Here is a 25,399-nt window from a genome sequence, read left to right as displayed (position 1 = left end):
AGTTAAGCAGGCTTCAAGAGAATGTGTTGAAAATGGCACACCTCTGAGAAATTAATTACATAACGTATTTATTGATATTCCAGCTGCCTTTCATTTCATCTTCTGTTGCTTTATAAGCTGCTTTATGGAAGTGCAGATGATGAAGGCTGATGTCAGGATGCACAGTGCCCCATTCTTTAGGGACCGGCTTTCCCTGCATGTACCCCAGAGAGCACTTTGGTCAGGGTTACAGTCTCGATCCCCAGCATCAAAGAAGCCTGGCTCAAAACTCCCAGAGCGAGGGCCTTTTCTGTTGCGGCACCTGCCTGGTGGAACGAGCTTCTGGAGGAGGTTAGGGCCCTGCGAGAGCTCTCACAGTTCCGCAGGGCCTGCTAAATGGTGCTGTTTCGCCAGGCGTTTCTGAATTAACATCTATGGCAGCAGAAAACAGATATTACACCATCCGGCCCAAAAGAAATAGACATTATTTGGCCCACCTTGAATATTCCATTCTGACCTGGGATTTTTAGCTTAATACGCTAAACTATAACGACTGAATCGTCAGTTCCTCGCCATTATTAATAAAATCTGCTGAAAGATCAAATAGCACCTGCCATTGTTCATGATACTGTTTTATATGCTTTTCTTTACGACATATTTTATATTCTTATGTTACAGCTTACAAATACTGTTTTTTATGACCTTTCAATGTGAGCCGTCCTGAGTCTGCTTCGGCGGGGAGGGCGGGATGTAAGCCAAATAAATAAAATAAATTTCAGTTGCCCAATTCCATTCTTAAATGATGGGTGCCTGAGGAAAAAGATCCTGCTGAATTTGAAAGAGCAACACCAGTAGTACTTGGTATCTCGGATGGAGCACAACCAGGCCTGTAGCTACAGGGAGGCCTGTGGGGGCCCTGCCCTCTGACTTTGTGTTTGGGTGCCCCATCTCAGGTGGCCCTGATCTTCGCCCACCCCCACCATGGGTGTAAAGCTGAGAAACTGGGGGCTCCCCCTCCTTCTCCCCATGATTTAAATTGCATGGAAGAAGTACCTAGGAGCAGCCCTGCTCCTCCCAGACCTTTAAATGGTGTGGAGGGGCAGTGGCTGCCACTGGGTACCCCTCCCATGTAATTTAAATCACTGGGGAAGGGGATAGCCCCCAGCTCCCAGTTTTCATTTCTGCTAGCCCCCAGGTGGTTGTGGTGGCAGGGGGGGCGGGCAGAAGGGAAGGTCAGGTCCCCTAGTTGGGTGTCCTGGGTCAGAGCCACGGTGGCCAGGGGAGGGGAGCTGTTAAGTGCCCCCTGACTTTTTAATACGCCCCCCCCCCCCCGACTTTTAAAATTCTGGTTACGGGCTGGAGTACAACCCTTCTCCTAAAGGGGCTATATGGATCAAATGCAGTACACTCTTAAGAAGAAGAAGAAGATATTGGATTTATATCCCGCCCTCCACTCCGAAGAGTCTCAGAGCGGCTCACAATCTCCTTTCCCTTCCTCCCTCACAACAGACACCCTGTGAGGTGGGTGGGGCTGGAGAGGGCTCTCACAGCAGCTGCCCTTTCAAGGACAACCTCTGCCAGAGCTATGGCTGACCCAAGGCCATGCTAGCAGGTGCAAGTGGAGGAGTGGGGAATCAAACCCGGTTCTCCCAGATAAGAGTCCGCACATTTAACCACTACACCAAACGTGCTCTTAAATAGTATAATAAAAAAATCGTGCATTTTTTTTCTGAAAAGAGCATCACATGACCTATCAGTGGATCAACGATGTCAATTTCCGCAAAGTTCAAATTTGAGAGAAAAGGACACAACGCGATGAGCACCACCTTCATTTATTTGGGGGCTGTGGCTAATCCTACTTATGACAGCAAGGATCAAGCTATATTAAAGTTGTTGGTTTTAAATCCTTTTGTAGTACGTTCCGGCCTTCAGCTGCTGACAGTTCTAAAGGGCATCCACTGTGCTGCTAGGAGTAGGGATAGACGTAAGGAACAGATGCTTTAATAAAAGTGTCAGATCTTTACTGATGGCCTGATCGGTCAAGAACAAGAACATTTGGAATGCTGCTTGGAATTTTGCCCAGAAATATCCCATATAGATAAGCGTGCATCAGATAACATAAAATCAAGATGGGTCATGACTGGCTAAGATAAATAATAATAATGAATACTGGGCGGGGGGACGGGGACGTGCAAACCAGTTACATCGGTAATTGAAACATCATGAATTTCCAAGTAATAAATGGGCACCAGCTCAGAAATGCATTTAACATTCTAATTTTAGAGATATAAAGCTCTTTTTAACGGTGAGCCCCGTGGCGCAGAGTGTTAAAGCTGCAGTATTGCAGTCCAAGCTCTGCCCACGACCTGAGTTTGATCCCAGCGGAAGCTGGGTTCAGGTAGCTGGCTCGAGGTTGACTCAGCCTTCCATCCTTCCGAGGTCGGTCAAATGAGTCCCCAGCTTGCTGGCGGGAAAGTGTAAATGACCGGGGAAGGCAATGGCAAACCCACCCCGTAAAAAAAGTCTGCCATGAAAACGTTGTGAAAGCGCCATCACCCCAGAGTCAGAAACGACTGGTGCTTGCACAGGGGACTACCTTTACCTTTTTAAACTCCTGTTTGGATGGCGTTGAAAGTTTATTTTTAAAAGGCTTTGATGGTTCGTGGTAAAATATTAGCAAAAGTTGTTTTTTTAAAAAAATTTCCCCAAATTTGGTAATGTCGGTGTGCTTAGTTTAATATGTACATAATTGCGTATGACGAGCATAAGATGAAAAGGCACGAAGTCGCTGATTGCTCAGAGAAAAACAAGTTCGGCTAGTTCTCTGCTATTATCCTCACCAAACTGACAGTATAAACCTTTCCCCTTTTAAGAACCTGCCCAGGGCTTCTCGCTGACAATAATTTTTGCCTGTGGACACAGGAAGTACAATATTCATAGCAAATTCTTATTAGTTCGCCCCGAGACACACATTCTTCTAAAGCCACACCTGCTTTTAATTTCAGACAGGGCACAGGCACATTCGCTCTACTGGAATTCTGATATATACCTTCGTGTTTAAACCATGTTCCTTGCCCCTTCCAAGGGTGTTTCTATGTCCTGATGCTATTTGTCTTTGCATTTTTCCCCCGCCTTTTAAAATATTAAAGCAACATTCGTTTTTAAATAAACATAATTGCCGCTTCTATACTTTCACCCCGAAGCTGTTGATTTGCTACCTCCTAGAAGGTTAAAAACAAGCTTTACAAGCTCGTTGCAATGATGACTGTATGCACTTGGGTGAGGATCCGTCGGTATAATTAACAGAAAAATACCTGTAAATCTTCTTTCAAAGGTTTAGTTTCATTTGGGTTGTAAATCCTGGCTTTCTAAATCAGTAAAAGTGACTGCTCCTATTATAAATTCCTGGCAACTAAAATAGGAAAGAACTTGAAAGTGAGTTTTTTTAAAAAAATAGTGAATAGCTGGTGCAATTTCAACTGAAGGGGAGTCCTTCGGGGAACTATTCTTGGTTTTTTATATTTTACTATCAGGGGTGGGATTCTAGCAGGAGCTCCTTTCCATATTAGGCCGCACACCCCTGATGTAGCCAATCCTCTTAAGAGCTTACACGGCTCTTATTCCAGGGTCTACTGTAAGCTCTTGGAGGATTGACTACATCAGGGGTGTGCGGCCTAATATGCAAAAGAGCTCCTGTTAGAATTCCACCCCTGGTGGCTATTATCTGGTTGTCAGATAACAGCCACTGTAAAATAATAGCCAGTACAGGACTCCCACACGTACATAGTCATGCCATCAGGGGTGGAATTCTAGCAAGAGTGCCTTTCCATATTAGGCCACACACCCCTGATGTAGCCAATCCTCCAAGAGCTTACAAGGCTCTTTTTTGTAAGTTCTTGGAAGATTGGCTACATCAGGGGTGTGTGGCCTAATATGCAAAGGAGCTCCTGCTAGAATTTCACCCCTGCATGCCACTCTAGTTTCTTCTTCCGAGGACAGCATTATGATTTTTGTAGATCCTAAGAATTTTTGCCTTCACGGGCGCCTCCTAGGGTTGCTGACAGGGGTGGATCTGGGAGAGGGCAGGGTTTGGGGAGGGGCCACAGCATGGTACAATGCCACAGAGTCCACCCTTCCAAGCAGCCATTTTCTTCAGGGGAGCTGATCTCTGCCAGCTGAAGATCAGCTGTAAAAGCAGGAGATCTCCAGGCCCAGTCTGGAGGCTGTTCACCCTACACCCTTCCCCCTTCCTCCATTAAAAATGTTTAGTTATTTTTGATGTAACTTTAAATACTTCAGCATTTAATTCCTCCCCTCCACACACACGTTAGACAAAATTTAATAGCGTTTCATGAGCCCTAAATATTTCATGTGTTTTCTGATGTGAGAAAAAAAAATTAAAACATTTTCTTCAACCCTAAAAGTTCATTTCCCCCTCTTCCTTTTGATTTTAAAGGAAATTAAAACATTTTCATGGGCCCCTACAAGTATCGTAGGCCCGTTGCACTGTGCTTATAGCGGACTCGTAGCCAGGATTTTAATGTTGGGGGGCATGTTAAAAAGTAAGGGGGGCACTTAGCATCTTCCCCTTCCCTGGCCATTGCTGCTCTGACTCAGGTCATCTGATTCAGGCTGCCTGACCTCCCTCCTTCCCTCCCATCCTCCCTCCCTTCCTCCCATCCTTCCACCCTCCCTCCCATCCTCCCTTCTTCTCTCCCTCCCTCCCTTCCTCCCATCCTTCCTCCCTCCCTCCCTTCCTCCCATCCTTCCACCCTCCCTCCCTCCCATCCTCCCATCTTCTCTCCCTCCCTCCCTCCCATCCTCCCACCCTTCCTCCCATCCTTCCACCCTCCCATCCTCCCATCCTTCCTCCCTCGCTCCCATCCTCCCTTCTTCTCTCCCTCCCTCCCTCCTTCCCTCCCATCCTCCCTCCCTTCCTCCCCCCCCGCCCATCCTCCTGAGTGCTAAGCTGCAAATTGCTAGCCTTCAGTATCAAGAAGTGGGTCTGTGCCCCAGTGTGGCCCAACACATGCTTCTTTGGGAGAGAAGAAAGAGAAAAGGAGCACCCCCTATTCCAGAAGTTACAGCTAAAGGTCATCTTGGACCCCAAATCAAGCAAGGCAAGATGGAAGCCCAAAATCATGCGCTGCAACTCAGTTCAGCATTCAAACAGATGGGCCTCCCACTATTCCTTCTTTTAGACCAGGGGTGTCAAACATGTGGCCCGGGAACCGAATCAGGCCCCTGGAGGACTCCTATTAGGACCCTGAGCAACTGGCTTCCTTCTCCCTCTCTCTTTGTCTGCTTCCTTCTCCCTCTCTCTTGCTTCCTTCTGCATCACAGCTTGCTTTGCCAGGCTTGCTCAATCGTACAGCAGAGCTACAGAGCAAAGCCTCTATTTTCTCCACTGACTGAGGCTGCTCTCTTGGGGAGGAAGGGAGGGAGGCAGAGCTTGCTTTGCCAGGCTCTCTCAATCGCACAGTAGAGCTACTGAGCCAAGCCTCTCTTCCTACTATTGGTTGAGGCTCTTCCCCCTCCTGGTCCCCTGAGGAAGGAGGAAAAAAGCCAGAGCTTCCTTTGCCCAGTTCCAGGGAACTGGGCAAAGGAAGCTCTGACTCTTTCCCTCCTTGGGAGAAATACAAAGAAAGCACCTTTACGACCAAGTGCTGTTTTAAGCATTTTTTTAAAAAAAATCTTTAATTGCATTTGTCTGTGTCCTTTATAAAGTTTATAGATACACACAGGCCTCAGATTCAGCAGGCGTTCACAGGAGCACAGCTCCTGAACCTTTCTAACGGCTCTCCCTCTTCCTCCCTCCCTCCCTTGTCTATTGACTAGTAGGTGCAGCTGCATAACAAACCCTGGATTAGGAGAGCAGGCAGCCAGCCAGTCATCACGGGCTTTACCACATCCACAGCAATCTCTGGAGAAGCCCGTGCCACCCTTTCTCCACTTCTTATGTGATTTTGGGCAGCGGGTGTTTGCTTGCCTTTTGATGGGGGGGGGCAGCCCAGGAGAGCCTCAGGTGAGCAAGGCCTGCTTGGGCTGGCTGGATCTCTAGCCAGCCCAAGCAGGCCTTGCTTGCCCGGGGCTTTTCCTTTCCTGCATAGGGTTGCTTTTGACTGGGAGGGCGGCATACGCTAATTAGCTCTTTAGCTCTGCCACCTATTTTTCTACAAAATGGGTACACACATGACCCAGTCCGACATGACCCGGCCCGACAAGGTCTCTTTTATCATCCCTCCTAACAAACGAGTCCGACACCTCGGCTTTAGACATTTGGTTTCCCTCACCTAGGCACACGTTTTAATCAAAACCTCGTTGATTTGATCTGCAAAGAAGCCAGGAATTTTCTCACAGCTGGAGGGACTTGCAGCAGCAGCCAAGGTGAAGACAGGCTGGATTAACCGGCCTACCTGCCGCCTGGAACAAATCCACCGATGGAGGCTTCACAGATAGCACCTTGGGAGCCAAGGCATCTTTCCTATTCTTTTTTTTTTTTTTTTTAAACCACACACACGATATAAAATGCAATTTGGACACCTTGATTTAGCAGAATCTCCTAACACTGAATTTCCCTCTCTCTCTTTGTCTCATTACTTATGCTAAACCCATCCTCAGCGAGTATAGCTCTACAGCCACAGTATTCCAAATGTATTTCTCTTTTATAATAGTATCAGAATAATGTTTCATATCGACCTGCTCAAATAAGGGATATTGGCTATTTCTAGAATGATGTCCGTAATGTATAGATTGATGCTGATAAGTAAATTAGGCGGGCTGCACCTAGGAAATACACGTCCTTTTGTGATTCCCCTAGATTTTCAGAAACCCCAATTGGCAGAGGACTTTATTACTTTTTTATGGCTCTCCAGACCAAATGGCCAAGCCACACTGGTTTGCCGTGTGATCAGTCTGCATACCTGGGGAGGGACGGTGGCTCAGTGGTAGAGCATCTGCTTGGGAAGCAGAAGGTCCCAGGTTCAATCCCCGGCATCTCCAAAAAAGGGTCCAGGCAAGTAGGCGTGAATAACCTCAGCTTGAGACCCTGGAGAGCCATGAATGGGGCTGTGGCTCAGTGGTAGAGCATCTGCTTGGGAAGCAGAAGGTCCCAGGTTCTATCCCCAGCATCTCCAAAAAAAGGCTCCAGGCAAATAGGTGTGAAAAACCTCAGCTTGAGACCCTGGAGAGCCGCTGCCAGTCTGAGAAGACAATACTGACTTTGATGGACCAAAGGTCTGATTCAGTATAAGGCAGCTTCATATGTTCATAATCAACAAACTGCTTGTATTCCAGCCCACAATACCTGATCCCCTCATCTGATGGAGTGTGCTTAGAGAGCACACGAAAGCTTACGTTCTGAACAAAACTTGGTTGGTCTTAACGGTGCAACTTGTCTCCTGCTTTGTTCTCTCGCTCTCTCTTTTTGTCTTATGGCTACATTTGTTTTAAGATTGCATACTGGATCTTGGAAACTTGTCGTATAGAGCCCGGGAGGAATGCCATTTGATGATTAAAGACGTAAAGGTTCTTTATGTCCAAGTCCACCTCCAAAGCGCTTTCTAGTACAATATAGCAATTAGAGTTCTGAACCAAGACTCGGGCGAGTAGATGCGAATCCCTGCTCAGCTCTGAAGTTCACTGGGCACTAAACTACCATGTTTGTTTGTTTTCAAAGATTGTGTCCGGGTTCCCATCAGCAGTGCCAGACGGCTTCTTAAACATAAAAATTGCAAATGGTTTGCAAAGGAGAGCCAGTTTGGTGTAGTGGTGAAGTGCGCTGACTCTTACCTGGGAGAAACGGGTTTGATTCCCCACTCCTCCACTTGCAGCTGCTGGAATGGCCTTGGGTCAGCCAGAGCTCTCTTATCTGGGAGAACCGGGTTTGATTCCCCACTCCTCCACTTGCAGCTGCTGGAATGGCCTTGGGTCAGCCAGAGCTCTCTTATCTGGGAGAACAGGGTTTGATTCCCCACTCCTCCACTTGCAGCTGCTGGAATGGCCTTGGGTCAGCCAGAGCTCTCTTATCTGGGAGAACCGGGTTTGATTCCCCACTCCTCCACTTGCACCTGCTGGAATGGCCTTGGGTCAGCCATAACTCTTGTAGGAGTTGTCCTTGAAAGGGTAGCTTCTGGGAGAGCTCTCTCAGCCCCACCCACCTCACAGGGTGTCTGTTGTGGGGGGAGAAGATATAGGAGATTGTAGGCCGCTCTGAGTCTCTGCCCTTGAAAGGGCAGCTTCTGTGAGAGCTCTCTCAGGCCCACCTACCTCACAGGGTGTCTGTTGTGGGGGAAGGAGATGAAGGAGATTGTGAGCTGCTCTGAGACTGATTCAGAGAGAAGGGCGGGGTATAAATCTGCGGTACTCTGTGGTCTTCTTGGAACTGTGCTATGACAGGAAGAAGGGCTCCTGCCCCCACCCCAAACAATTTTCCTGTGTGCAAATCACACTGAGGGGGGAGTTCTTTCACTGATTTTGCCATTTCATCAGGAGTATCTGTATAAATGGAGCCGCAAAATCAGGGAAATAACCCTCCACCCAGTGTAATCTTTGCACAGGGAAATGACCGGAGGGACTCAAGGTTTGAGCCCTTCCTTCCCCCATGGCACTGTTCCAAACCCATTCAGGCCCTTTTATTTTAAAGGTCAGAGCTCATTTGCATATTAGGCCATACCCCTCTGATGTAGCCAATCCTCCAAGAGCTTACAGGGCTCTTAGCTCCAGGAGGATTGGCTGCATTAGGGGGTGTGGCCTAATATTCCGAGGAGCTCCTGCTGCACAAAAAGCCCCGCTAGAAGCTATTTCCCCGCAGCTCTGTGCGGCTGTGGGGTACATGAGTTGGTTTCGGGAAACCCAAGCACAGCTCTTTAAAATCCATAACATGCAGTTTGGCTCTGGGTGACTTTCAGCCACCCGTACCTTCTCAGCTCAAACTACCAAACAGGATGGTAGAGGGATAACACCTGGCGGGGTGCATGCTGCCCTTAGAGGAAGTGTGAGATAAAAATGTATAGGTAGATTCAGGGGTGACCCGATGCCCCATGGCGCTCTAGGCAGACTCGCTTCATGTCAGCCCCCCCACAGTACCCTCCGCAGCTCCCCCCTCACCCCATGTCAGTTTCAATGCCAAAACCGGCTCTAGCACCGCATCCCAGCTATCTAAAGGCCCCCCCCCGGCCGATCGATCGGTGGGTAAAACCGTGCCGTGGGGCCGCGCTCACAGTTTGTCAGGACCAGCGTCCTGAAAGGGCAGTCCCGCTGCAGCTGACTCCTCTCTCATCCAGGAAGTGGCGAGGGGAGGAGTCAGCAACAGCGAGGCTGCCCTTTCAGGATGCTGGTCCTGACAAACTGTGAGCGCGGCCCTGCGTCGCGGTTTTACCCATCGATGGAGCGATCGTGGGGTGGGGGTGGGGCGATCATTAGCCGGAACACAGCGCTAGAGCCAGTTCCGGCGTTGAAACTGACATGGGGTGGGGGGAGGGAGAAGGAGGTGCGCGGGGGGGGGGCAAACTAGGCGTTTGCCTAGGGGAGAGGGGGGGAGGCCAAATTTGCCACTCCCGCCCTGCGGGCGCCCTAGGCAACCGCCTCGTTTGCCTATCAGGTAGATTCTCTACACAGTTTCTCCCAGCGGCATTCAAATTTGGACTATGTTGCCACCTGCTTTTTTTCAGCAATGCATTATTTTCGGCAATATGTCTTTGTACGGCAGAGGGAAGTAAACTACCGCTGTTCCTCGCTGCTTTATTCGTAGGCTGAGAAGGAAAGCAGGACCTATTTCATTTTCCTTTGCATTGAATAAGGGGGTATGGACAGGCCTTGAATCCAGCAGGAGCTCACAGGAGTGCAGCTCCTCCCCACCTACCTACCTTGTCCATTGACCAGTAGGCGAAGCTGCATAACAATTCCTGGATTAGGAGAACAGGCAGGCAGCCATCCATCAGGGGCTTTGCCATGCCCCCAGCAGCCCTCATTAACCCTTGGAGAAGCCTGCACCACCCTTTCTTCACTTCTGGCGGCGATGGCTTGCTGGCATTTTGACAGGTGGGCAGCCCAGGAGAGCCCCGGGCAAGCGAGGCCTGCTTGGGCTGGGTGGATCTCTATCCAGCCGAAGCAGGCCTCACTCGCCCGGGGCTCTCCCTTCTTGCATCAGGTTACTTTTGGCTGGGGTGGGCATATGCTAATGAAACGGTGGCAGTGGAGGAGGAGAGAATTGGTGAGGTGGCATCAGTCTGAGATAAATGGCCCCCAAGGCTGCTAGGGTCAGCTACCAGTGGCTCTCTGGGGAAATAGCCCACTGGCGAATTTCCCTGTAAGTTAAATGGCCAGTCAATCCCTGATAATTAGTAACCTGTACTGCCTAGGACTAATGTACCTCAAGGACTATCTTTTCCAGACCTCAGAGTCAGCAGGAGCTCACATTTCTGAGGGTTCCGCCTCTTCCTCCCCACCTACCTTGTCCATTGAATAATAGGTGCAACTGCATAACAATCCCTGCATTAGGAGATCGGGCAGCCAGCCAGCCACCAGGGGCTTTGTCACACCCCCAGCAGCCCTCATTAACCCCTGGAGAAGCCTGCACCACCACTTCTTATGTGATTTTGGGTGGCGGGTGGCTTGCTGGCCTTTTGACTGTGGGGGGGGGGGTGGCCAAGAAGACCACCTCCTTACTGAGGTACTCTAGGGCTGCTTTACCACCTGGAGGTTGACAGCTCTCGTGAGATAAAGCCTATACGCGTTTGGAGGTGAATGGAAGAAAGGAATATATTCTAGAACTTTACGATGTGCATAAAACCCCATCCTATCTGTGGGAGTTTGGGTTCAGCCATGCATTTACCCTAACCATATTAACCTTCTGCTTCTCCCCCTCGTGAATTAGAGTTCTTTCTTCCAAGCTTTTACTTTGTTCTGCCGCACCACAAAAAGCATAAAGGGCCCATTAAGAGTTTAGTTATCCAGCATGGTTGAGAGCTCTGTTCATTCCATTGTCGGCTAACACCTTATTCAGTGCTCAGCACCGGCACAGAAGTAGAAATGGGATAATCAGACCGCATTTCAAAAGAATAACACGGAGAAAATTATAAATATAGCCTCATCGCTTCCATCTGCATTTCTGATCTAAGCAATAAAGGAACCCTTTTTTCCCCTCTCGAATTCTTCCTTTGTTAGTTGCCCGAGATTCATTTTAGATTAATCTTTTATTTTGCTTTATTTCTAAAGGACATCCATTACTTTGCGCTAGATAAGGGTGAATTGGCGCTAGCTGAAGTGGCAAAGAAAAAAGCGAACGCCATTGACACAGAATCAATAACGACCGGAGTCGGTAAGAATTAATGCTGTTTTTTTTTTTAAAAAAAACGGCCTTTTTTGTTTTAATCGATACTCGTTCTTGTATTGCTGTCATGTTATTCTTGTAGCAGGGTTATTGGTTAATTGGAATTGTTTTTTTGAGTAGCGGAACAATAACGGCAGTTTATTCCAACTCGGTTTACAGAAACCTGTCTTCGAGTCACAGACGTGATAGTGAGATCATTGTAACACCTCCGAGGGGGGATGAGGGGGTGGGGTATGCCGTCCGCTTTGCATCACGATTAACTAAGGAGCTAGATTCTGAAACCACAAATTGTGTGCAAAAGCAACGTTTTAGGGTCGTGTTCACTCTCAGCAGGTTTTGACAGAGATCAGGGGAGCACACTTCATTGAACCGATGGGATTTGCTAAGAGATAATTTCCAAAATAAACTGTATAATCTGGCCCTAAAATAATTATCCTGAGGTTCATGGGTCATGAGCTGTTAAGCAAAATGCACATGCCAGGCTGGACCCATAGAGAGCTTGGGGCTGAAAACCAACTTTCATTTGTGGATTTGATATCCTGGAACACGTGGCCCAGTATAAAATCTCTCCACTTACGAGTGTGTTTGAAAAGCATGTGCTGAATCTTCCCACACAGAGAGCAAGCAGCCTTGTTAAGAAACATGTTATGTTTGACTTTGTTTTGTGCGTCCGCCTCCAGGGACAATATGCATAATTAGAGAGGGACCAGAGGAATATGCAGTTGGCACTTCTTGCCATCGTTGGTTCTGTATAAAGTTGACGTGCGGGGGTGACATGATCGAGGTTTACAAGATTATGCCTGGGATAGAGAAAGTCAAGAAAGAAGTCCTTTTCTCCCTTTCTCACAATACGAGAACTCGTGGGCGTTCAATGAAATTGCTGAGCAGACGGGTTAGAACGGATAAAAGGAAGGACTTCTTCACCCAAAGGGTGATTAACACGCGGAATTCACTGCCACAGGTGGCAGCCAGGGTTCCCTCTAAACTGAATTAGCATGAGCTAGCTCACAGATTTTCAGCCTCCAGCTCACACATTTTTGTTTTAGCTCAGGAAAATTGCACCAAAGCACACTAATTCATGCAGGAGCTCACAACTTTAATGCAAGAAGCTCACGACTTTAATCCCAGGAGCTCACAAAGTAGAATTTTTGCTCACAAGACTGCAGCTTAGAGGGAACACTGGTGGCGGTTACAAGCATAGACAGCTTTGAGAGTGTATTAGATAAGCATATGGAGCTGAGATCCATCAGTGGCTATTAGCCACAGCATATTGTTGGAACTTTCTGGGGCAGTGATGCTCTGTATTCTTGGTGCTTGGGGGGGAGGCACAGTGGGAGGGCTTCTAGCCCCACTGGTGGACCTCCTGATGGCACTTGGGTTTTTTGGCCACTGTGTGACACAGAGTGTTGGGATGGATGGGCTATTTGCCTGATCCAACATGGCTTCTCTTATGTTCTTAAGTTAAAGAGGCACTGTTCACTGTTCTTGCAAGTACGTGTGTGGTTTTTGTTTGTTGTTGTTCAGTCGCACAGTCAAGTCCGACTCTTTGTGACCCCTTGGACCAAGTCGCACCAGGCCCTCCAGTCTTCCACCATCCTTCGAAGTCGGCTCAGATTCATGTTAGTTACATCAGTAACGATGTCCAGCCATCTCATCCAGGACCAGATCTACATGGGGTTTTTTTGGGGGGGGGGGGCAAATATTAAAAAATGACACTCCCTTATGGACCCATTCTATCCTACAGACCCATAGAATAGAATGGACTCCATACCCAATTTGGTGCCCCCCCCCAGCATCACCTGGGGCAAGCACCCCCTCTGCTCCCCCTAGATCCGGCTCTCATCTTCTCTTCTGCCATCCCCTTCTTCTTTTGCCTTCTGTCTTTCCCAGCATCAGGGTCTTCTCCAGGGAGTGCTCCCTTCTCATTGGGTGGCCAAAGTATTTGAGCTTCAGCTTCAGCCTCTGGTCTTCCAGAGAACAGTCAGGGTTGATTTCCCTTAGGATTGACTGATTGGATCTTCTTGCAGACCAAGGGACTCTATTCTTCTCCAGCATCACAGCTCTAAAGCATCTTTTCTTCTGCGCTCGGCCTTCCTAATACCACCTTAGAAAACTCTGAACATGGGAACAACCAAGTAGTTTCTTGGCCTCCCTTGACTCAGAAGCTCAACAGAGCATCTGCCTGCTGCTTCGACTCTCGGTTTTCGCACGAGGTGCCCCAGAGCTGTGAGTTGGCGCACCGCTTTTCCGCACCAAGCGGAAGCCGCTTGCAAGCGGATCTCGCTTGCTGCAGAAAAGAAGCAGTGCACCAACTCACAGCTCCAGAACAGCTTACGAGAAAACCAAGAGAAGCACTGGGAGCAAAAGGGTTCTCCACCCGGAACAAGCCAAGTGCGAAATTGGTCTCTGTTTCAAATGCAGATAGCGAGACTGCAGGAATCAGTGGGAAACAGCTACTTCAGATCGGTGGATCTGTCGAAGCAAAGGATTACTTTTTGGAGTTCCTAAAATTTCCAGAAGATATGCTTCTTTCTAGTCGAACCTCCAGAACAGCTTCTGCAGGAAGTAAAAATATTGCTGTTCAAAGAAGCAATGATGATGAAGCAACGGAAGTGATGGTATTTGCTCTGGAGAAACCTCACCTGGAGTCTTGTGTTCAGTTTGGGGCGCCACATTTTAAGAAGGATACAGACAAGCTGGAACGGGTCCACAGGAGGGTGACAAAGATGGTGAGGGGTCTGGAGACCAAGTCCTATGAGGAAAGGTTGAAGGAGCTGGGGATGTTTAGCCTGGAGAGGAGGCAGCTGAGAGGTGATATGATTGGCTACAGGGGTGGAATTCTAGCAGGAGCTCCTTTGCCTATTAGGCCACACCCCCCTGATGTAGCCAATCCTCCTTGAAGGGCTGTCCTATAGAGGATGGCATGGAATTGTTTTCTGTGGCCCCAGAAGGTCGGACCAGAACCAGTGGGTTGAAATTAAATCAAAAGAGTTTCCGGCTCAACATTAGGAAGAACTTCCTGACCGTTAGAGCGGTTCCTCTGTGAAACAGGCTTCCTCAGGAGGTGGTGGGCTCTCCTTCCTTGGAGGTTTTTAAACAGAGGCCAGAGGGCCATCTGACAGCTATGAAGATCCTGTGAATTTAGGGGGAGGTGTTTGTGAGTTTCCTGCATTGTGCAGGGGGTTGTCTAGATGACCCTGGAGATCCCTTCCAACTCTATGATTCTATGAATTAGAATTAGCCCTTATAGTGAATCATAAATAAGGCAGGACTACACTTGGTCCCTTTTAATTGGCTTTTTGGGGCTAAGAGAGATACATTTTATTTTATTTTATCTTATTTTATTTTATTTTATTTGTGCAATTCCTATCCCGCATTTCCCACCAATGGGATCAGAGCAGGTTACAGCAGTGATTATAAAACAATAAATCAGGTGTTAAAAACTGTAAACTCTTTAAGCCCCATCATGATGGCGTTCAAGCTATTTAAACTGTTTCCATGATGTCCTGGTCAAACCAAGGCGGAGGTTGTCATGCAGAATCATCCTCTGAGTTGAGCTTGTGAACAATGATAACAAGACCTTGTAAGAGATGATGACAAATAATAGGGCTTTTTTGTAACAGGAACTCCTTTGCCTATTAGGCCACACACACCCTGATGCAGCCAATCCTCCAGGAGCTTACAGGGCTCTTCATGCAGACCCTACTGCAAGCTCCAGGAGAATTGGCTACATCAGGGGTGTGTGGCCTAATAGGCAAAGGAGGTCCTGCTAGAATTCCTTACAGGGCTCTTCGTACAGGGCCTACTGGAAGCTCCAGGAGGACTGGCTACATCAGGGGTGTGTGGCCTAATAGGCAAAGGAGGTCCTGCTAGAATCCCTTACAGGGCTCTTCTCACAGGGCCTACTGGAAGCTCTTGGAGGATTGGCTACATCAGGGGGGTGTGGCCTAATAGGCAAAGGAGCTCCTGCTAGAATTCCACCCCTGTAGCCAATCCTCCAAGAGCTTACAGGGCTCTTCGTACAGGGCCTACTGGAAGCTCCAGGAGGTCTGGCTACATGAGGGGTGTGTGGCCTAATAGGCAAAGGAGGTCCTGCTAGAATCCCTTACAGGGCTCTTCGTACAGGGCCTACTGGAAGCTCCAGGAGGATTGGCTACATCAGGGGTGTGTGGCCTAATAGGCAAAGGAGGTCCTGCTAGAATTCCTTACAGGGCTCTTCGTACAGGGCCTACTGGAAGCTCCAGGAGGACTGGCTACATCAGGGGTGTGTGGCCTAATAGGCAAAGGAGGTCCTGCTAGAATCCCTTACAGGGCTCTTCTCACAGGGCCTACTGGAAGCTCTTGGAGGATTGGCTACATCAGGGGGGTGTGGCCTAATAGGCAAAGGAGCTCCTGCTAGAATTCCACCCCTGTAGCCAATCCTCCAAGAGCTTACAGGGCTCTTCGTACAGGGCCTACTGGAAGCTCCAGGAGGTCTGGCTACATGAGGGGTGTGTGGCCTAATAGGCAAAGGAGGTCCTGCTAGAATCCCTTACAGGGCTCTTCGTACAGGGCCTACTGGAAGCTCCAGGAGGATTGGCTACATCAGGGGTGTGTGGCCTAATAGGCAAAGGAGGTCCTGCTAGAATTCCTTACAGGGCTCTTCGTACAGGGCCTACTGGAAGCTCCAGGAGGACTGGCTACATCAGGGGTGTGTGGCCTAATAGGCAAAGGAGGTCCTGCTAGAATCCCTTACAGGGCTCTTCTCACAGGGCCTACTGGAAGCTCCAGGAGGATTGGCTACATCAGGGGTGTGTGGCCTAATAGGCAAAGGAGGTCCTGCTAGAATCCCTTACAGGGCTCTTCTCACAGGGCCTACTGGAAGCTCCAGGAGGATTGGCTACATCAGGGGTGTGTGGCCTAATAGGCAAAGGAGGTCCTGCTAGAATTCCTTACAGGGCTCTTCTCACAGGGCCTACTGTAAGCTCTTGGAGGATTGGCTACATCAGGGGGGTGTGGCCTAATAGGCAAAGGAGCTCCTGCTAGAATTCCACCCCTGTAGCCAATCCTCCAAGAGCTTACAGGGCTCTTCGTACAGGGCCTACTGGAAGCTCCAGGAGGTCTGGCTACATGAGGGGTGTGTGGCCTAATAGGCAAAGGAGGTCCTGCTAGAATCCCTTACAGGGCTCTTCGTACAGGGCCTACTGGAAGCTCCAGGAGGATTGGCTACATCAGGGGTGTGTGGCCTAATAGGCAAAGGAGGTCCTGCTAGAATTCCTTACAGGGCTCTTCTCACAGGGCCTACTGGAAGCTCTTGGAGGATTGGCTACATCAGGGGTGTGTGGCCTAAGATGCAAAGGAGCTTCTGTTAGAATTCCACCCTGGCTTACAGGGCTCTTCGTACAGGGCCTACTGCAAGCTCCAGGAGGATTGGCTACATCACGGGTGTGTGTCCTAATATGCAAAGGAGTTCCTGCTACAAAAAAGCCCTGACAAATAATAAAAGATGTGGAACAGATGATAAGAGGGGGGACCAGATGGTATTTGATGTCTGCTGCCTTACTCAAAAACTTGACGGAATAGCTGTTCAGGCCCCCCAGGGCCCCGATCTCTAGTGGCAGCTTATTCTGTTAGTTGGAGGTCAGGGCTGAAAAGGCCCTGGCCTTTATTGAGGCTGGGTGGTCATCTTTTGGGCTGAGAATCGCCAGTCAATGCTGATCTAATCAGCTCAAGGCTCGACGGGGGACATATGGGGAGAGGTTGTCCCACGGGTATGTTGATCCCTGGCCGCTCAAGGCCTTAAAGGTTAAAACCAACACCTTGAAGCGAACCCAGAATTCTATCAGTAGCCAGTACAGTTAATGGAGCACATGCTGAATTTGTGCCCACGGAGGTACGTGTGCTGTCTCATTCTATGGTTTACAATAACGTCATAAGAAAATAAGAGAAGCCATGTTGGATCATGCCAATGGCCCATCCAGTCCAACACTCTGTGTCACATAAGAACATAAGAGAAGCCATGTTGGATCAGGCCCACGGCCCATCCAGTCCAACACTCTGTGTCACATAAGAACATAAGAGAAGCCATGTTGGATCAGGCCAATGGCCCATCCAGTCCAACACTCCGTGTCACATAAGAACATAAGAGAAGCCATGTTGGATCAGGCCAGTGGCCCATCCAGTCCAACACTTTGTGACATATAAGAACATAAGAGAAGCCCTGTTGGATCAGGCCAATGGCCCATCCAGTCCAACACTCTGTGTCACATAAGAACATTAGGGAAGCCATGTTGGATCAGGCCAATGGCCCATCCAGTGCAACACTCTGTGTCATATAAGAAAATAAGAAAAGCCATGTTGGATCAGGCCAATGGCCCATCCAGTTCAACACTCTGCGTCACATAAGAACATAAGAGAAACCATGTTGGATCAGGCCAGTGGCCCATCCAGTCCAACACTCTGCGTCACATAAGAACATAAGAGAAGCCATGTTGGATCAGGCCAATGGCCCATCCAGTTCAACACTCTGTGTCACATAAGAACATAAGAGAAGCCATGTTGGATCAGACCAATGGCCCATCCAGTCCAACACTCTGTGTCACATAAGAACATAAGAGAAGCCATGGTGGATCAGGCCAAAGGCCCATCCAGTCCAACACTCTGTGTCACATAAGAACATAAGAGAAGCCATGTTGGATCAGGCCAATGGCCTATCTAGTCCAACACTCTGTCTCACACAGTTTCCAAAAAAAACAAGTGCCATCAGGATGTCCACCAATGGGGCCAGGACACTAGAAGCCCTCTCACTTTTGCCCCCCCCCCAAGCACCAAGAATATAGATCATCACTGCACCAGACAAAGGAACATAAGAGAAGCCACGTTGCATCAGGCCAGTGGCCCATCCAGTCCAACACTCTGTGTGACACAGTAGCCAAAAAAACTCAAGTGCCATCAGGAGGTCCACCAATGGGGCCAGGACACTAGAAGCCCTCCCACTGTGCCCCCCAAGCACCCAGAATACAGAGCATCACTGTCCCAGACAGAGTGTTCTAACAATACACTGTGTCTAATAGCCACTGATGGACCTCTGCTCCATATGTTTCTCCACTACCCTCTTGAAGCTATCTATTCTTGTAGCCACCACCACCTCCTGTGGCAGTGAATTCCGTGTGTTAATGATCCTTTGGGTGAAGACTTTTTGAAGAAGAAGAAGATATTGGATTTATATCCCGCCCTCCACTCCGAAGAGTCTCAGAGTGGCTCACAATCTCCTTTACTTTCCTCCCCCACAACAGACACCCTGTGAGGTGGGTGGGGCTGGAGAGGGCTCTCACAGCAGCTGCCCTTTCAAGGACAACCTCTGCCAGAGCTATGGCTGACCCGAGGCCATTCCAGCAGGTGCAAGTGGAGGAGTGGGGAATCAAACCCGGTTCTCCCAGATAAGAGTCCGCACACTTATCCACTACACCAAACTGGCTCTTTCTTTTATCTGTTCTAACCTGACTGCTCAGCAGTTCTATTGAATGTGCACGAGTTCTCGTATTGTGAGAAAGGGGGAAAAGTACTTCTTTCTCTACATTCTCTGTCCCATGCATAATCTTGTAAACCTCTATCATGTCATCCCCTCGGTCTTCTGATATTTGTCAGATATCGATTTATTCACTTTCCACCAAATGAAAAGCACAGATGTTGAAGTCAAGTGCATCTCGCAGTTTGGAGCATCTGGTTGTAAAATTAGAATTCCCTAAGAGCTGTAATGGAGGAAGATTAGAAGCTCCAAACTAGAAATTCTGACTTTTAATAGTTGAATAGATTCAGGCAATGGGTTTTAGTCCAATGGACTGTGGGTTGGGGACATGTATTCAACTGTCTGTCTCATTTGGAGGAGATTGGTTTATTTCACTGAAGATCCATTAACAGAGACTGCAGCTTTTCAAGAACCAATAAAAGGGAAAGTTTGTTCAAGTTGAGTCTAAACATCTCTGAAGGGTTTCATGAATATGTATCCAACCAGCAGGTGCCTTGGTGAAGTTTTCCATTAGGGCTTTGTAGATTAATGCTGAAGCCTTTGAAGTACCTGGCAGCTGATTTGCTCTCTCTTCTTATGGTCAAGTTGTGTTTCAGTTGTGGTTACGTCTGCACTCTGAGTTAGTGAGGTAAGACCAATGTGGTGTGATCATTCTTATCTTGAAGTTTAGAGTTTAGAGACTCTAGTCAAAGTGGTTTCTCAGTTTCGCACTACCCAAGATAATCTTTCCTGTGTTTTTTCCCCCTGATGTTGAAAATGAAGAGGAAAGAAGGCTACATTCTCTCAGACCGTTTTCGCACACAGCTTACCAAGCGGTCACGTTCCTGCTCTCTCCGCAGCATCCGTTGGATTTCCCACTATCTGCGCCGGAGTTACAGGAAGTGCCGCGGTTTTTGTGTATCAAACGTAAACCGCTAAAACCCAGTTTACGTTTGCTACACAAAAGCTGCAGCACTTCCTGTAACCCTGGTGCAGATAGTGGGAAATCCGACGGATGCTGCGGAGAGAGCAGGAACGTGACCGCGTGGTAAGCTGTGTGCAAAAACGATATCAATGTTTGAAGGACTATATTTTTATATGCCAAAAAAAGAAAAAGGCAACCTAGGGACTATCCGCCTCTTTTCATTTCTTATGGAAGCCAACAAAGGGGACGTAGAACTTACACTCAATCCATTTCTCATTGGGTGGTCTTAAATAATATTATAAGATAACAGATGCGCAGCGTGTCTCGCAAGCGAGAACTCATTCACGGCAGAGCGCCAACATCGTTGTCCACATTTCTGAAGGGAGTTCCAGCAGAAGACATCAGTAGAAATATGACATATCCTGTAGACAACATTCAGACCGATTTCCCACTAACGAGTTCGGTGTAGTGGTGAAGTGTGCGGACCCTTATCTGGGAGAACTGGGTTTGATTCCCCACTCCTCCACTTGCACCTGCTGGAATGGCCTTGGGGCAGCCAAAGCTCTGGCAGAGGTTGTCCTTGAAAGGGCAGCTGCTGTGAGAGCCCTCTCCAGCCCCACCCACCTCACAGGGTGTCTGTTGTGGGGGAGGAAGGGAAAGGAGATTGTGAGCTGCTCTGAGACTCTTCGGAATGGAGGGCGGGATATAAATCCAATATCTTCATCTACCTCACAGGGTGTCTGTTGTGGGGGGAGAAGGTAAAGGAGATTGTGAGCCACTCTGAGACTCTTCGGAGTGGAGGGTGGGGATATGAATCCAATATCTTCATCTACCTCACAGGGTGTCTGTTATGGGGGGGGGGGGAAGGTAAAGGAGATTGTGAGCCACTCTGAGACTCTTCGGAGTGGAGGGTGGGATATAAATCCAATATCTTCATCTACCTCACAGGGTGTCTGTTGTGGGGGAGGAAGGTAAAGGAGATTGTGAGCCACTCTGAGACTCTTCGGAGTGGAGGGTGGGATATGAATCCAATATCTTCATCTACCTCACAGGGTGTCTGTTATGGGGGGGGGAGGAAGGTAAAGGAGATTGTGAGCCACTCTGAGACTCTTCGGAATGGAGGGCGGGATATAAATCCAATATCTTCATCTACCTCACAGGGTGTCTGTTGTGGGGGAGGAAGGGAAAGGAGATTGTGAGCCACTCTGAGACTCTTCGGAATGGAGGGCGGGATATAAATCCAATATCTTCATCTACCTCACAGGGTATCTGTTGTGGGAAGGAAGGTAAAGGAGATTGTGAGCTGCTCTGAGACTCTTCGGAATGGAGGGCGGGATATAAATCCAATATCTTCTTCTACCTCACAGGGTGTTTGTTATGGGGGGGGAAGGTAAAGGAGATTGTGAGCCAATCTGAGACTCTTCAGAATGGAGGGCGGGATATAAATCCAATATCTTAATCTACCTCACAGGGTGTCTGTTGTGGGGGAGGAAGGGAAAGGAGATTGTGAGCCGCTCTGAGACTCTTCGGAATGGAGGGTGGATATAAATCCAATATCTTCATCTACCTCACAGGGTGTCTGTAGTGGGGAGGAAGGGAAAGGAGATTGTGAGCCCGCTCTGAGACTCTTCGGAGTGGAGGGCGGGATATAAATCCAATATCTTCATCTACCTCACAGGGTGTCTGTTGTGGGGGAGGAAGGTAAAGGAGATTGTGAGCTGCTCTGAGACTCTTCGGAGTGGAGGGCGGGATATAAATCCGATATCTTCATCTACCTCACAGGGTGTCTGTTATGGGGGGGAGAAGGTAAAGGAGATTTTGAACCACTCTGAGACTCTTCGGAGTGGAGGGCGGGATATAAATCCGATATCTTCATCTACCTCACAGGGTGTCTGTTATGGGGGGGGAGAAGGTAAAGGAGATTTTGAACCACTCTGAGACTCTTTGGAATGGTGGGCGGGATATAAATCCAATATCTTCATCATCTTCTTCTTCTTACCTCGCTCTGACTTTCTTCTTTTCCACGGGGCTGCTGTCAGATTTCATGCTATCTGCTCCAGGGCTGCAAGTCGCTTCACCTTTTTCGTGCGGCAAACAGAAACTGCTTTTTTTAGAGGATCTTGTTTGCTGCTCGAAAGACGCAGAGTGGTTTGCAGCCTCGGGGCAGCTTGTGGAAATCCGACGGAAGCCCGCTGAGAAGAGGAGTGAGAGCGAGGTGAAGCTAGTGGGGAATTGGTCTCAGCTTTTAAAGCGCACACTAATAGAGAGTTCTGCACTCAGACAAAATGCGTAATACATTTTGCTTTTGCTCCTTTTCTTTTCTCTATTTGATTGTTCATCTCACAAAACAAACGATGTGTCGTTTTAACCTGGGCCTCACAAAGCGGTGGTGCCCATGAGCTCAATGGCACCCCCTGGCACCTTAACCTGTGGCTGCCGAAGGTTCTCAGAAAGTGGGTCAGGCCAGGTGAGGCGACTTGCTTAGCACAGCTCCTGATCGGCCGTTGGAGATCTGATGGGCTGTACGGATTAAAATAATATTGTTTGGGTAGCAGTTGTCACCATAGTTATGATTTTATTCTCTCTCTCATTCTTCCACCTGGAGCAGTGATGCTCTGTATTCTTGGTGCTTGGGGGGGCACAGTGGGAGGTCTTCTAGTGTCCTGGCCCCACTGATGGACCTCCTGATGGCACCTGGGTTTTTTGGCCACTGTGTGACACAGCGTGTTGGGACTGGATAGGCCATGGGCCTGATCCAACATGGCTTCTCTTATGTTCTTATGTGACACAGAGTGTTGGACTGGATGGTCCATTGGCCTGATCCAACATGGCTTCTCTTATGTTCTTATGTGACACAGAGTGTTGGACTGGATGGGCCATTGGCCTGATCCAACATGGCTTCTCTTATGTTCTTATGTGACACAGAATGTTGGGCTAGATGGGCCACTGGCCTGATCCAACATGGCTTCTCTTATGTTCTTATGTGACACAGAGTGTTGGACTGGATGGGCCATTGGCCTGATCCAACAGGGCTTCTCTTATGTTCTTATGTGACACAGAATGTTGGGCTAGATGGGCCACTGGCCTGATCCAACATGGCTTCTCTTATGTTCTTATGTGACACAGAGTGTTGGAGTGGATGGGCCATTGGCCTGATCCAACATGGCTTCTCTTATGTTCTTATGTCCCAGGGTCTTTTTTGTTATCAGGGCCTTTTTTGCAGAAAAACCCCATCAGGAACTCATTTGCATATTAGACCATACCCCCTAGTGGACCTCCTGATGGCACTTGAGGGGTTTTTTTGCCACTGTGTGATATTGAGTGTTGGACTGGATGGGCCATTGGCCTAATCCATCATGGCTTCTCTTAAGTCCCAGTGTTGTTGTTATCACGGCCTTTTTTGGTAGAAAAAACCCATCAGGAACACATTTGCATATTAGGCCACACCCCGTGACATCACCCCTGATGCCAGTCCAGCCGGAACTGCCTTCCTGCTCAAAAAAGCTGTTGTTATTTTGGATTTTTAAACTGGCCTCCTGTGTGGAACAAGGCTCACAGCGGTGTACATTTTTAATAAAACATTTACATAATACAATTGCAATTAAAGATAAATAATATAAAATAATAAAGTGGAGGAAAGTTCAGTCGAGAAGATCTGAAGGTAATCGATGGTGCGGTCTCATTTGGAGTACTGTGTGCAGTTCTGGTCGCCGCACCTCAAAAAGGATATTATAGCTTTAGAGAAGGTGCAGAGAAGGGCAACTAGAATGATTAAAGGGCTGGAGCACTTTCCCTATGAAGAAAGGTTGAAACGCTTGGGACTCTTTAGCTTGGAGAAACGTCGACTGCGAGGTGACATGATAGAGGTTTACAAGATAATGCATGGGATGGAGAAAGTAGAGAAAGAAGTACTTTTCTCCCTTTCTCACAATACAAGAACTCGTGGGCATTCGATGAAATTGCTGAGCAGACAGGTTAAAACGGATAAAAGGAAGTACTTCTTCTCCCAAAGGGTGATTAACATGTGGAATTCACTGCCACAGGAGGTGGTGGCGGCCACAAGTATAGCCACCTTCAAGAGGGGTTTAGATAAAAATATGGAGCACAGGTCCATCAGTGGCTATTAGCCACAGTGTATGTGTGTATATAACATTTTTTGCCACTGTGTGACACAGAGTGTTGGACTTGATGGGCCGTTGGCATGATCCAACATGGCTTCTCTTATGTTCTTATGTTCTTATTTTTCTCTTCGCTCAGGAAGAATGACCCCCCCCCCCCCCCGAGCAAACTAATTTATGCAGCAGCTCACAACTTTAACGCCAGTTGCTTACAAAGGAGAATTTATGCTCACAAGAGTCCACAGTTTTGGGAGCCCTGGCCCTGGCCGAGGGCAAATGGATGTCTCTTGGGCCAGAGACCTCACTAACACTTGACTTCCTCTGGCTATGTGGTTGGCTCGACCATCCCGCGGCAGCCATTTTGGGTTTAGGGTTGTGTCAAAACTCCAAAGGTCCCCACAGAAAGGCTCGAAAAGGTTGGAGACCCCTGTTGTAACCTATTCCATACTCTTGCCACATGCTTTTGCCTTCCCTGACCATTTCCTTGCGCCTCATTTTTTGCTATGCTGACTGACTGACTCATCTCCCAGGTGTCACCAGAGCTTTTTTCGAAGAAAAAGCCTAGCAGGGACTCATTTGCATATGAAGCCACACCCTGACATCACAATTATTTCACACAGGGCTTTTTTTTTTAAGAAAAGGCCTAGCAGGTACTCATTTGCATATTAGGCCACACCCATGGACATCATCATTGTTTCACACAGGGCTTTTTTGTAGAAAAAGCCCATTAGGAACTCATTTCCATATTAGGCCACACACCCTGACGCCAATCCAGCCAGAACTGCATTCCTGGGTGTTCCTGCTCAAAAAAAGTCCCGATACCGTATCACAAAGAAATGTTTCTTCCAGTTAAGCCTTTAAAATGTCTCCTTTGCGCAATTAAAAAATGGTTGTTATTGAGGCTACTTCCTAGTAGCCGCTCATGGCTTTCTATCTATATATCTGATTCGGAACTGATGCCTGCAGTTACCTAGGCAACCTAAATATCTGCTAAGATCTTGTGGGAGACAATCTTGTGAGATTGCAGTGGTCATTTACTCCATTATGGAGAGCCAGTTTGGTGTAGTGGTTAAGTGTGTGGACTCTTATCTGGGAGAACCAGGTTTGATTCCCCACTCCTCCACTTGCAGCTGCTGGAATGGCCTTGGGTCAGCCAGAGCTCTGGCAGAGGTTGTCCTTGAAAGGGCAGCTGCTGTGAGAGCCCTCTCCAGCCCCACCCACCTCACAGGGTGTCTGTTGTGGGGGAGGAAGGGAAAGGAGATTGTGAGCCGCTCTGAGACTCTTCGGAGTGGAGGGCGGGATATAAATCCAATATCTTCATCTACCTCACAGGGTGTCTGTTGTGGGGGAGGAAGGGAAAGGAGATTGTGAGCCGCTCTGAGACTCTTCGGAGTGGAGGGCGGGATATAAATCCAATATCTTCATCTACCTCACAGGGTGTCTGTTGTGGGGGAGGAAGGTAGAGGAGATTGTGAGCCGCTCTGAGACTCTTCGGAGTGGAGGGCGGGATATAAATCCAATATCATCTTCTTATCTTCTTCACTATTAAACTAAAAGAC

General features: G+C 48.3%; 1 protein-coding gene across 1 annotated transcript in view; it reads left to right on the top strand.

Moving 5' to 3' along the window:
* Window positions 1-25,399, top strand: part of WDPCP (WD repeat containing planar cell polarity effector) — a 326,846-nt gene that overhangs the window by 243,175 nt on the left and 58,272 nt on the right. Inside the window, exon 14 of the mRNA XM_060257471.1 lies at window positions 11,197-11,299. Coding sequence (XP_060113454.1) covers window positions 11,197-11,299 — 103 coding nt within the window. The remainder of the gene's footprint in view (window positions 1-11,196; window positions 11,300-25,399) is intronic.

Source organism: Heteronotia binoei, chromosome 1 (genome assembly GCF_032191835.1).
Source record: "Heteronotia binoei isolate CCM8104 ecotype False Entrance Well chromosome 1, APGP_CSIRO_Hbin_v1, whole genome shotgun sequence".
In the NCBI taxonomy this organism is placed as follows: domain Eukaryota; kingdom Metazoa; phylum Chordata; class Lepidosauria; order Squamata; family Gekkonidae; genus Heteronotia; species Heteronotia binoei.
The sequence above is the reverse complement of the archived record's forward strand: the minus strand, read 5'-3'. Positions and strand labels throughout refer to the sequence as shown.